The 14,041-nt window shown below is 42.5% G+C and overlaps 1 protein-coding gene across 1 annotated transcript in view; it reads left to right on the top strand.

Moving 5' to 3' along the window:
* The window catches only part of stab1 (stabilin 1), a 175,137-nt gene extending 162,691 nt beyond the window's left edge, over positions 1-12,446 (top strand). The window contains exons 67-70 of the mRNA XM_075460052.1: positions 7,057-7,161; positions 9,902-10,042; positions 10,292-10,390; positions 12,282-12,446. Coding sequence (XP_075316167.1) covers positions 7,057-7,161; positions 9,902-10,042; positions 10,292-10,390; positions 12,282-12,350 — 414 coding nt within the window. The 3' untranslated portion in view covers positions 12,351-12,446. The remainder of the gene's footprint in view (positions 1-7,056; positions 7,162-9,901; positions 10,043-10,291; positions 10,391-12,281) is intronic.
* Positions 12,447-14,041: the final 1,595 nt, after the last annotated feature.

Here is a 14,041-nt window from a genome sequence, read left to right as displayed (position 1 = left end):
CTGTTAGCTTCCTTTCATCGGTTCTTCGACCTTCATTTGTTCTGTGTTCTGTTAGCTTCCTTTCATCGGTTCCTCCTTCGACCTTCATTTGTTCTGTTAGCTTCCTTTCATCGGTTCCTCCTTCGACCTTCATTTGTTCTGTTAGCTTCCTTTCATCGGTTCTTCGACCTTCATTTGTTCTGTGTTCTGTTAGCTTCCTTTCATCGGTTCCTCCTTCGACCTTCATTTGTTCTGTTAGCTTCCTTTCATCGGTTCCTCCTTCGACCTTCATTTGTTCTGTTAGCTTCCTTTCATCGGTTCCTCATTCGACCTTCATTTGTTCTGTTAGCTTCCTTTCATCGGTTCCTCCTTCGACCGTCATTTGTTCTGTTAGCTTCCTTTCATCGGTTCCTCCTTCGACCGTCATTTGTTCTGTTAGCTTCCTTTCATCGGTTCCTCCTTCGACCGTCATTTGTTCTGTTAGCTTCCTTTCATCGGTTCCTCCTTCGACCTTCATTTGTTCTGTTAGCTTCCTTTCATCGGTTCTTCGACCTTCATTTGTTCTGTGTTCTGTTAGCTTCCTTTCATCGGTTCCTCCTTCGACCTTCATTTGTTCTGTTAGCTTCCTTTCATCGGTTCCTCCTTCGACCTTCATTTGTTCTGTGTTCTGTTAGCTTCCTTTCATCGGTTCCTCCTTCGACCTTCATTTGTTCTGTTAGCTTCCTTTCATCGGTTCCTCCTTTGACCTTCATTTGTTCTGTGTTCTGTTAGCTTCCTTTCATCGGTTCCTCCTTCGACCTTCATTTGTTCTGTTAGCTTCCTTTCATTGGTTCCTCCTTCGACCTTCATTTGTTCTGTTAGCTTCCTTTCATCAGTTCCTCCTTCGACCTTCATTTGTTCTGTGTTCTGTTAGCTTCCTTTCATCGGTTCTTCGACCTTCATTTGTTCTGTTAGCTTCCTTTCATCGGTTCCTCATTCGACCTTCATTTGTTCTGTTAGCTTCCTTTCATCGGTTCCTCCTTCGACCTTCATTTGTTCTGTTAGCTTCCTTTCATCGGTTCCTCATTCGACCTTCATTTGTTCTGTTAGCTTCCTTTCATCGGTTCCTCATTCGACCTTCATTTGTTCTGTTAGCTTCCTTTCATCGGTTCCTCCTTCGACCTTCATTTGTTCTGTTAGCTTCCTTTCATCGGTTCCTCCTTTGACCTTCATTTGTTCTGTGTTCTGTTAGCTTCCTTTCATCGGTTCCTCCTTCGACCTTCATTTGTTCTGTTAGCTTCCTTTCATTGGTTCCTCCTTCGACCTTCATTTGTTCTGTTAGCTTCCTTTCATCAGTTCCTCCTTCGACCTTCATTTGTTCTGTGTTCTGTTAGCTTCCTTTCATCGGTTCTTCGACCTTCATTTGTTCTGTTAGCTTCCTTTCATCGGTTCCTCATTCGACCTTCATTTGTTCTGTTAGCTTCCTTTCATCGGTTCCTCCTTCGACCTTCATTTGTTCTGTTAGCTTCCTTTCATCGGTTCCTCATTCGACCTTCATTTGTTCTGTTAGCTTCCTTTCATCGGTTCCTCATTCGACCTTCATTTGTTCTGTTAGCTTCCTTTCATCGGTTCCTCCTTCGACCTTCATTTGTTCTGTTAGCTTCCTTTCATCGGTTCCTCATTCGACCTTCATTTGTTCTGTTAGCTTCCTTTCATCGGTTCCTCCTTCGACCGTCATTTGTTCTGTTAGCTTCCTTTCATCGGTTCCTCCTTCGACCGTCATTTGTTCTGTTAGCTTCCTTTCATCGGTTCCTCCTTCGACCGTCATTTGTTCTGTTAGCTTCCTTTCATCGGTTCCTCCTTCGACCTTCATTTGTTCTGTTAGCTTCCTTTCATCGGTTCCTCCTTCGACCTTCATTTGTTCTGTTAGCTTCCTTTCATCGGTTCCTCCTTCGACCTTCATTTGTTCTGTGTTCTGTTAGCTTCCTTTCATCGGTTCCTCCTTCGACCTTCATTTGTTCTGTTAGCTTCCTTTCATCGGTTCCTCCTTCGACCTTCATTTGTTCTGTTAGCTTCCTTTCATCGGTTCCTCCTTCGACCTTCATTTGTTCTGTTAGCTTCCTTTCATTGGTTCCTCCTTCGACCTTCATTTGTTCTGTTAGCTTCCTTTCATCGGTTCCTCCTTCGACCTTCATTTGTTCTGTGTTCTGTTAGCTTCCTTTCATCGGTTCCTCCTTCGACCTTCATTTGTTCTGTTAGCTTCCTTTCATCGGTTCCTCCTTCGACCTTCATTTGTTCTGTTAGCTTCCTTTCATCGGTTCCTCCTTCGACCTTCATTTGTTCTGTTAGCTTCCTTTCATTGGTTCCTCCTTCGACCTTCATTTGTTCTGTTAGCTTCCCTTCATCGGTTCCTCCTTCGACCTTCATTTGTTCTGTTAGCTTCCTTTCATCGGTTCCTTCTTCGACCTTCATTTGTTCTGTTAGCTTCCTTTCATCGGTTCCTCCTTCGACCTTCATTTGTTCTGTTAGCTTCCTTTCATCGGTTCCTCATTCGACCTTCATTTGTTCTGTTAGCTTCCTTTCATCGGTTCCTCCTTCGACCTTCATTTGTTCTGTTAGCTTCCTTTCATCGGTTCCTCCTTCGACCTTCATTTGTTCTGTTAGCTTCCTTTCATCGGTTCCTCCTTCGACCTTCATTTGTTCTGTTAGCTTCCTTTCATCGGTTCCTCCTTCGACCTTCTTTTGTTCTGTTAGCTTCCTTTCATCGGTTCCTCCTTCGACCTTCATTTGTTCTGTTAGCTTTGTTTAATTTGTTGTTAGCTTCGTTTCATCGGTTCTTCGACCTTCATTTGTTCTGTTAGCTTCCTTTCATCGGTTCCTCCTTCGACCTTCATTTGTTCTGTTAGCTTCCTTTCATCGGTTCCTCCTTCGACCTTCATTTGTTCTGTTAGCTTCCTTTCATCGGTTCCTCATTCGACCTTCATTTGTTCTGTTAGCTTCCTTTCATCGGTTCCTCCTTCGACCTTCATTTGTTCTGTTAGCTTCCTTTCATCGGTTCCTCCTTCGACCTTCTTTTGTTCTGTTAGCTTCCTTTCATCGGTTCCTCATTCGACCTTCATTTGTTCTGTTAGCTTCCTTTCATCGGTTCCTCCTTCGACCTTCATTTGTTCTGTGTTCTGTTAGCTTCCTTTCATCGGTTCCTCATTCGACCTTCATTTGTTCTGTTAGCTTCCTTTCATCGGTTCCTCATTCGACCTTCATTTGTTCTGTTAGCTTCCTTTCATCGGTTCCCCCTTCGACCTTCATTTGTTCTGTTAGCTTCCTTTCATCGGTTCCTCCTTCGACCTTCATTTGTTCTCTTAGCTTCCTTTCATCGGTTCCTCATTCGACCTTCATTTGTTCTGTTAGCTTCCTTTCATCGGTTCCTCCTTCGACCTTCATTTGTTCTCTCTTCTGTTAGCTTCCTTTCATCGGTTCCTCCTTCGACCTTCATTTGTTCTGTGTTCTGTTAGCTTCCCTTCATCGTTTCCTCCTTCGACCTTCATTTGTTCTGTTAGCTTCCTTTCATCGGTTCCTCCTTCGACCTTCATTTGTTCTGTTAGCTTCCTTTTATCGGTTCCTCCTTCGACCTTCATTTGTTCTGTTAGCTTCCTTTCATCGGTTCCTCATTCGACCTTCATTTGTTCTGTTAGCTTCCTTTTATCGGTTCCTCCTTCGACCTTCATTTGTTCTGTTAGCTTCCCTTCATCGTTTCCTCCTTCGACCTTCATTTGTTCTGTTAGCTTCCTTTCATCGGTTCCTCCTTCGACCTTCATTTGTTCTGTTAGCTTCCTTTCATCGGTTCCTCCTTCGACCTTCATTTGTTCTGTTAGCTTCCTTTCATCGGTTCCTCCTTCGACCTTCTTTTGTTCTGTTAGCTTCCTTTCATCGGTTCCTCCTTCGACCTTCATTTGTTCTGTTAGCTTTGTTTAATTTGTTGTTAGCTTCGTTTCATCGGTTCTTCGACCTTCATTTGTTCTGTTAGCTTCCTTTCATCGGTTCCTCATTCGACCTTCATTTGTTCTGTTAGCTTCCTTTCATCGGTTCCTCCTTCGACCTTCATTTGTTCTGTTAGCTTCCTTTTATCGGTTCCTCCTTCGACCTTCATTTGTTCTGTTAGCTTCCTTTCATCGGTTCCTCATTCGACCTTCATTTGTTCTGTTAGCTTCCTTTCATCGGTTCCTCCTTCGACCTTCATTTGTTCTGTTAGCTTCCTTTCATCGGTTCCTCCTTCGACCTTCTTTTGTTCTGTTAGCTTCCTTTCATCGGTTCCTCCTTCGACCTTCATTTGTTCTGTTAGCTTTGTTTAATTTGTTGTTAGCTTCGTTTCATCGGTTCTTCGACCTTCATTTGTTCTGTTAGCTTCCTTTCATCGGTTCCTCCTTCGACCTTCATTTGTTCTGTTAGCTTCCTTTCATCGGTTCCTCCTTCGACCTTCATTTGTTCTGTTAGCTTCCTTTCATCGGTTCCTCCTTCGACCTTCATTTGTTCTGTTAGCTTCCTTTCATCGGTTCCTCATTCGACCTTCATTTGTTCTGTTAGCTTCCTTTCATCGGTTCCTCCTTCGACCTTCATTTGTTCTGTTAGCTTCCTTTTATCGGTTCCTCCTTCGACCTTCATTTGTTCTGTTAGCTTCCTTTCATCGGTTCCTCATTCGACCTTCATTTGTTCTGTTAGCTTCCTTTCATCGGTTCCTCCTTCGACCTTCATTTGTTCTGTTAGCTTCCTTTCATTGGTTCCTCCTTCGACCTTCTTTTGTTCTGTTAGCTTCCTTTCATCGGTTCCTCATTCGACCTTCATTTGTTCTGTTAGCTTCCTTTCATCGGTTCCTCCTTCGACCTTCATTTGTTCTGTTAGCTTTGTTTAATTTGTTGTTAGCTTCGTTTCATCGGTTCCTCCAAACAGTCTGACTTCTCCTTCCTCTGTAGCTTCAAAGCAACAATCTTCTGACGGCAGATTTTTCACGTTTTGAAACACAAATACTTTAAGAAGATGTTAAAAAACCTAAAAACTGAACTTCTTTTTAACAGAGAGACTTTAAAACAGGAGCTCTACCCTTAAAGCGGCACTATGCAACTTTCAGTAATACGGGGTTTGTTTACCATGCAATACACACCCCAAAGCTGTAGGGGGAGCTCCGTAGAAAATAAGGCGACAGTCTAGCCATATTATATATTACTACTCTAGAAGCTAACCACATTCAATTTAGCCGTCGACAGCTAATGGAGAGAGGTGTGTCTTATCAGGCTCCCTGGCTCGGCTCAGAGCCCTTTAGACCTGCCGTGAAGCAGTAGTTCTCGACTCTCGTGTGTCGCGAGACTTCCAGAGGTAAACAAAGCACGCGGCGCCACAGGCAAAGTTGCAAGCGCTGTTTCGGGCTAGGGCCACCAGATGGAGATGGAAATGTCACCGTTTTCATCAGAACAGGTCAGCCAAGCTATCTGATGATTGCCAAGCAATTTTATGACCATGAAAAAGTTGCACAGTGCCACTTTAACCAGATCAAATACCATCATTATGCAGAAATGTTAACCGTCTCTGTAGTTTTTTCCTGCTGAGCTGCTTATTATTCAAACCTCTCATCAGTTTTGATGCTGAGTCTTATAACGGCAGGAAGAACCTGAGGCCTTTTTCTCAAAAGCAGAACCCAGACAGTCCTGGACAAAAGAAAAACACAGCTTGACCTAGTTTAGTCAGTTCATCTTTGCTTTAACATTTCACACATTTACAGACTTCACACCCAGCAGCAGCAGCTACAAGCTAAAGAAGCATATAAATGTGCACGAGGACAGACTTATCGATCTAAATCTACTTAATATATTTACAAACTGTAACTCTGAACTGAAACCATCAATTACACCAGAAAATGAGCCTTTAAAATATCGCCAGTGGAACATTAGCACTCAGTTTTGACCTAAAACACAAGCACTAAGTTCAGTATAAGAACATTTAATATATTAACGAGTCTCCTGTGTGTGTTTCTTTTATTCTTATTTAACCAGGAAATAAAAACTCATGAGATTTAAAATCTTTAAATAAGCACAACAACACACTAAATAAATTATACACGTCCATATGACAAGAGAGAACTATAAATTAACACCATAATCATTAAAGACCAAACTGGGAATGACCAACCAGACATTTCTGTTTTAATACGTTTCATTAAAGCAGCTCCTTTAAATTCAGGTGATTCTATTTATTTTAATCAGGGCGAGCGTTCTTAAATGGTTTCTTTGCAAAAAGGATTTAAGTCTTTAAATAAGTTGGGAGCAAGAACCATCATTAACTTCAGTTAATAACATTTTAATTGGATGAAAACCCTCAAGTTTACTGCTGCAGATGAGCCGATCGTCCACGACTCTTAATGCAAAAGGAGAAACGCTCGCTGGAACCACAAAGAACAACCAGAGCTTAAACCGACCGACTTTATTGAAATCATCTGTAATTAGTAACCATCAGTTACAGCAACTTCAACACACCCTCAGAAGAAGTCGTACAGGAAGCACAAATCACAATTTTTTTGTTTTTGTTCCATTTAAAACGGGTTTAACCTTCTTTGCTGAGTCGTACAGAGAAAAACACTGGTAACCATGGTAACCGTGAATTAAACTTATTCTGAAAAATCATTTATAGTCTTAACCAAACTTTTAAAATGCATGTAAATATGTTAGTTTGATGGAAATCGTATGAAATGGAACTTCTCGAAGCCGGATAAACACCCCTTCTGACTTTGTTACATTATATACTTTTTTTTGCTTAAGCTGATTATTTCTGGCTGTTTATTTACGCTTTAATGAACACATTTGCATTGATTAGGTTTGCTTAAAATTAGCCAACAATGTAAAATAACTGAATAAATCTGCACAGGAACTGATCTGAAGAACAATCCTGAATTAACGAACCACATTGATCAGCTATTTTCCATCTAATGATACAACGAACTGTGCCGGATGGCATTTATTTTTCTAAGTAACGTTTGGAAAGTGTAAACTTTAGAGAATCCTCCTTCCTTCCGGTCCGAGCGGGGTTGTTGACTTTGACTCGTTTCTGTTTCAGAGCTGTAAGCTGGTGAACCGGCGGCTGCTGCTGGAGTGGGACATTCCTGCTGTGAACGGGATCATCCACGTCATCGAGGCCCCGCTGACGGCTCCGCCCCCGACGGTGGGCGAACGCTGTTTAACCTGATTTAACTTATTTTTCTCTTTCCTGTCTGAAAAGATTGACGGCTTCATTTACACTGCAAGTTTTGATGCCCAGATCTGATTTTTTTTTTTTAACGTGTGGTTACTCGTACTTTAATAACGTGACTCATATCTGATTCACGCGATTACACTTGCCTATCACCTGAAACATCGCGCATGCCTACTTCAGGGTCCCCCCAGGATTTTTCCACTCAAATTTAAGACTTTTTAAGACCTTTTTAAGACCACGTCCAATGAAATTTAAGACCAACTTCGCACCTATTCTGGCATACATTTATGAAATGATGCAAAAGAAATCTGTCAGAATAACAGAATAACACACGGACAAATAACAATTACTTATTTTAATAAAGAATAAAGTGATGAATGTCCAGCTGTTTAGGTTTTTGTGCTTTTGTTTAGACTTTCGTCAAGCATGACCACAAATCCAGACGCCTTATTGACCTGGTCGGTCAGTTGTTTGGTGATGAAAGGGGCCAGACCAAACTTGGTAATATAGGCAGTCTTGTTGCTCCCATATGTGAAAGTAGCCGCGATCTCCGAGTCGGGGAACATCACTTTGAAGAGCTCGCTTATATTTTCATTTGACGTATAGGAGTGGTGGTCCAATATCGTCTTTAGTACCCACGTCACCGTACTAAAGAAGCGAGAGACTGACCCAATAGAAACTAGTACGAGAACGCGCAGAGCAAAGTCTCTACCATCCACCAGCTCTGTAATGTCGTAATTTACCCTGTGTACGTACTTATGTTGCCAGCGGCTTAGGTATTAATGGCTGTGTGCTGAATTATTTTGAGGAGACAGCAAATTTACACTCTTACACTGTTATACAAGCTGCACAGTCACTACTTTACTGTAGCAAAGTGTAATTTCTTAAGGATTGTCCCATGAAAAGACAGATTCAATTTTGTTAAAAAAATGTCGACATTGGACTTACTTCTGTGATATACTGTACTTATTGTCTGTTTCTTTTAAATGCTTTAATGCTGACCTTTAATATCTTTTAATTGCCTCCCAAAACGAATTCAAGAATATAAAAAAATATGATGGGAGATAATCGCGTCTTAGAATATTTAACAGAAAGGGAGCAGTCAAGCACGCGAAACAGCACTGTTATGACAATAAATTAGCATTACTAAACTGACTGCTTTACACACTAAAGATATGCGATAGCCTAGCACATAGGCCAGCTACGTCTTTTCGCATTTGTCATCAGAATGACATATGCGCTCATGACAATAAATAAACATTACTAAATGACTGCTTTTACACAGTAAAGTTACGATGGTGGGCGATGATAGCGTATGGGTAGCTGCTGCTTCGCGTCCGTACTAGCAAGGGGGCGTGGCTTAGTCTAAACTGGGTTGGAAAAGGGATACACGCTGCCAGGTAAAACCCTTCTCCGTCATTAAGTTAGAAATGTCTTGAGAGACTGATTTATTACGATAGGTGCCTTTAATTTTGGTTTGTATCTCCTACTCTCCCCAAAGACCGAGAAGACGGGTCACTTCCTCAACCGTCCACTGCGCCTCGTTGGTTTTGACCTCCTCCGACATGTTCCTTGTATGTTTATGCGTCTCGCATTCACTAGCTTACCACGTGCGGCAAAAACTCTAAATCGTCGCATATTTAATGGCGTGTGGAACGCAATGTGTAAGAATATCCGATCTGCCTGTTTACACGGCGGTCGCATTGACACATATCCGATTCTCATCTGATAAATTTCCACATATGAAGGAGGCCTGTCTCCGAATGCATGCGTCCTCGTCCTATTTACATGGTCGAAAAACAAAAAGATCTGTGTCACATGAGAGCAAAAAAATCGTAATTGGGTAACATTTAACTGACAGTGTAAATGTAGCCTAAAGGATGCGTGTTTGAGGCCCACATTCGGTCCTGAATGTGCCTGAAAGAGGGAAGTAAGAAGTCTGCCCTCTTTACTGATCACATGTTGGACAGAAATGACGACTAATGATAAAAACCTTTGTCACCTTGGGTTTAAAGTCACATTATGTTTCACTGACGGCTTGTTCTTCCAACAAAGAGCAGAAATGTTCAGTTAATTCAGTGGTGCTGCAGCTCTGGCCTCGGCCACCAGGGGGCAGTGTGCCGACCCGTCCTCTGAGGGCTGCGGCACTCCCCATTGGCTGCGGCGTCTGTTGTTGCCGGGCGGTTTGTGGTGGAGGGCAGATGGCTGCTTTTAGCTTCTTGGAACAGTTTTCAGGAAATGAAGATCAGAACTCTGATAAATATTCATGATCTGGGACAAATGATGCAGATCATTCAGTTTTATTTTCTTTACTCCTTTAAAAGGCTAATGATCAGAGTCCTCAAAGCTTTAATCAGACATTTTTATGACGTTTGGTGGAGAATGAAGACCGTGGTTCATCAAACACTGTTTATATATAATATTCAGTTACATTTAGGGATCAACTTTGTAATTAGATAGATATTGATTAAACGCCCCATGATCGGCTCCAATTTAATAATATATAATGTGGTTGTTCTGTCTGGCAGCATTTTGGGGGATGCTTACAGAGATGGACCTTTTTTTACATTTCTTATTAGCAGCTGTGTTATGAGACGTTCATCAAAGGGTTGCACTATGACAACAGATATCAGGGTATCTTGAACCTAAAGTTTGTTAAAGTAGCGAGCACATAACAGACGACTTGATGTGTTATATTTGTTGTCTCCAGATAATCCACGGGAGCCACGCCCATTCCAGCGGCGTCATGTCGGCCATCTTGGTGTCATTGCTGCTGGCGTGTGTGTTGGTCGCCCTCGGTTACTACGTCTTCAAACACAAGATGGACCCCTTCCGTTTCCACTACTTCAAAGTGAGACTCACACGTTTTTTACTTTTATGGTTACAGCACCGTCATGTTGATCTGATATTTATAGATAAATACTTTATTGATCACAAAGGAAATTTGTCCTTACGATGAATTAAAATCACTTTGGTGATTCTCTCGATTGTTTTTAGCTTGACAAGAACACTATCCGTCAGCTCGTCTTTGTTAGCATAGCCTAGCCTAGCATGAGAAGCAGCTTTTCTGATAGCCACTGCTGTCGTTACCCTGTAACAGGATGAGGACACCACGACGGGTGGGAGGACAAAACCCACGCTGGTCTCCATTCCCAACCCCCTGTACAGTGGCTCCAGAGCCTTCGCCGAGCCCTTTGGGGTGAGTATCATCTGAATTTAAACGTTTCCCAACAGTAAGCCCTGTATACACAGCATTTAACCTCAAACTTCCACAGTAAACAAAACTATCTCTGAAATAACTTGAAGCTGACAAAAAGTTCAATATCTCATGTCTCCACCTCCAACCGATGTTGGCTTCCAGAGGCAACAAAACCCAGACACCCCACTCTTCAGAGCCTCATGTCCAGAGCCTTCAGTATTTCACCACTTTGCCACCAGGAAGCTTTTTAACTACCCCCAGGAGTGTTCAGAATGCCTCCTAAAGCTCCTTCCACTGCCCAACAACATCCTCAGTTCAGGTCGAGCACAACTTGGGACGGACCCTGTTTTCCCTTTCTGTGCCAACGAATGATTTGCCAGAACATTCTTGAGGCCAACTGAAAGTCCTGGGCTGTGTTCGAAACTACATACTACATACTGCATACTACATATTACATACTACTCGACAGTATGCAGAGCGTTTACCCACAATGCATCTCGCTCCTGCCCGAGCCGAAATCAGCCGGCCTGAAGCTGATTTCCCTTAAGCTCTAAACTCTGTAAACTTTAGCAACATTTGAAACATTTTCAGGTGAGAAAGTAGTCGTTTAGATCCCCAACGTGTTGAAAACCTGACAAAATACCGGCTGTTTACAATTTTGTTCCCACGAATTCGGCGCTACTAAAGCTAGCCGCAGTGAGCTAACGCACTTCCTGTTATTTTCACAAAATAAAATACCCGTTGCCTTTTATCATAGGGAAAGCCATTACCATACAATTGGTGCTTTTGTTTTGAAAACAGGAAGTGAACCTACCCTCGTTGTAGCTAGCTTGAAACTGCCGTTTTGACAGGAAATGACGATCGGCGACGTCACGTTACGTTGCATCTTGGGTAGTTTGAGTATGAGTAGTAACCTCATGATGCATACCCAACATTTAGGAGAATCTAGTATGCATCCGGGAACTTCTGCTTACTCAAACTCGCATACTAACTCAGAAAGTTAGTAGGAGTAGTAGGAGAAGTATGCGGTTTCGAACACAGCCCTTTTCTATGGCTTCACCAAATTCCCCCCACGCCCACGTTTTAGCTTCAGTAACAAGGGCAACCTTTGATCGCTGATGAATTGAGAAAAGTGATCCAGGATCCCAAACTACACACACGATCTTCAGTGTGAGTGAATAAATTAAACAAAATCTGGATTTTTGGAATCTCCCTCCTGATTCGTGTACATTCACTGGTCACATTGTAAAGTAAAACCTTTAATTGACCAGCAAACGATCCAGTCGTACAACTCAATCACTGGAGGGGCTTTAAGGCTTTTAACTGCCCCTCAGTTAAAACCCCAAACAAAACCACACAAACTGATCACTTGGCTAAAAGCTTTTAACGTCTCCACCGTGTGAACTTTAAAATAAACTTAAGTCCAGCAATTAAATGTCTCATTTTCTGAAAGAATATTTAATAATCTTGATCTTAATTTACATGGAGAAAAATCTGAATTCCTATTTAAAAGAATTATGCAGTAGAATTTAAAACCAAGAATAAAAAAGCCTGCCTGCAGCTCCCTGATCTCTGAATCTGATTTTCTAAACGACAGTTTAGCCGGCACGTGCACAGCTGAACGATCTGCTGCTTAATGGCTGCCTTTGACTATTACCCAATGATAATTAAGTCTGAGTGCGCTTCAGACGCTCATCTGCACAACCGGAGGAGGAGGAAACGTTTTTCAGGCTCTGCATCTGGCCACATGCGTCGTACTTTAGACGCTCTTTGTTACCGAGATCTTTTCCGGCTCTGATCCTTACAACTGGAAAGGCCTGAGGATGTGAGGCGTTAACAGCCGAGTTTAGGTTGTTTAACAGTTTGTTTTTGCTGCGTTTTCTTTTTGCAGGACACCAGTCTGGGAGCTGAGCCTACACAGCCTGAAGAACCTCCAACACTCCTGGACCTGGACCAGTAGGACCAGTTCAACCACTATGCATAACTGGAACTCACCGGGTTTCTGCTTCTACACTGTTCATATGTATCCAAAAATAAAAAGATATCGTTCTCTGAGGATTGTTTCACTCTTTGGGTCTCAACTTTTCCATGAACTTAAGAATTAAATGATGAAGGAAAATTGATAATAACTCAGGAGAAGACGACCACATTTGACCCGTTTTCAAGTGAAAGTACAGTTTGCTTCATGATATCCTCAGAAACTGCCAGTTTGGGGTGATCGGTGGCGTAGTGGGCTGAGCAGGCGCCCCATGTATAGAGGCTACAGGCCCCGCTTCAAGTGCTGCATGTCGTTCCCCCTCTCTCTGCCCCCTGCCCGGTCCATTAAAGGCATAAAAAGCCCCCCCAAAGAAAGAAACTGCTATTTTATGACACATTTTTTACTATTTTAGTAAATTCTGAAGGTCTGAAGTGACATTTTGTGGCGTTACGGGTCACTATGACCCACCAGAGAATACTGGCTGCTGCTTACATGCATCATTTATCAGCTGTGGGGGCGCTCTGTGGATCAATCAGCCCCACCACACACACACCGTCTCACAGAATACCGACACATTTGCATCTATAAAACAGGGTTTGCTTCTGTAGTGGCTTCAGTCAACATGAGCAAGAGATTCGCCATCGATTCCATCTTTTCCACTAGTACAGACTCTACTCGACTTGGGTCGTTTTCCATTGCATTTTAGCTCATTAAATTACATCACATTACGGTCATTCTGCAGACGCTTTTATCCAAAGCGACTTACAGTAAGTGTGTTCCACATCGGGAGGCAAAAGAACTTCAGGTCATAAGTGCATTTCCTTCCGAAACCAAACCGCTAAGAGCAGAACTAGTGCAGAGGAAGAGCAGAACTAGTGCAGAGGAAGAGCAGAACTAGTGCAGAGGAAGAGCAGAACTAGTGCAGAGGAAGAGCAGTAAGTTAGGTACTGAGACACATGGGAAGATAATTTAGGAAACAAATAAGTGCGTAAGGAGCTGGGAGGCAAAAGGTGACGTCCTCAGAGGGCGGATCAGGGTGGTGACTGTGTTCGAAACCGCCTACTGCATACTGATCGATCAGACAGTATGCAGAGCGTTTACCCACAATGCATTTCCCTCCTGCCCGAGCCGAAATCAGCCGGCCTGAAGCTGATTTCTCTTAAGCTCTAAACTCTGTAAACTTTAGCAACATTTGAAACATTTTCAGGAGAGAAAGTAGTCGTTTAGATCCCCAACGTGTTGAAAACCTGACAAAATACCGGCTGTTTACAATTTAGTTCCCATGAATTCGGCGCTACTAAAGCTAGCCGCAGTTAGCTAACGCACTTCCTGTTATTTTCACAAAATAAAATACCTGTTGCCTTTTATCATAGGGAAAGCCATTACCATACAATTGGTGCTTTTGTTTTGAAAACAGGAAGTGAACCTACCCTCGTTGTAGCTAGCTTGAAACTGCCGTTTTGACAGGAAATGACGATCGGCGACGTCACGTTACGTTGCATCTTGGGTAGTTTGAGTATGAGTAGTAACCTCATGATGCATACCCAACATTTAGGAGAATCTAGTATGCATCCGGGAACTTCTGCTTACTCAAACTCGCATACTAACTCAGAAAGTTAGTAGGAGTAGTAGGAGAAGTAGGCGGTTTCGAACACAGCCAGTGTTTCCTGAAA

The sequence above is a fragment of the Odontesthes bonariensis genome, chromosome 3 (assembly GCF_027942865.1).
Source record: "Odontesthes bonariensis isolate fOdoBon6 chromosome 3, fOdoBon6.hap1, whole genome shotgun sequence".
NCBI lineage: Eukaryota > Metazoa > Chordata > Actinopteri > Atheriniformes > Atherinopsidae > Odontesthes > Odontesthes bonariensis.
This window is presented reverse-complemented; position numbering and strand designations above follow the sequence as displayed.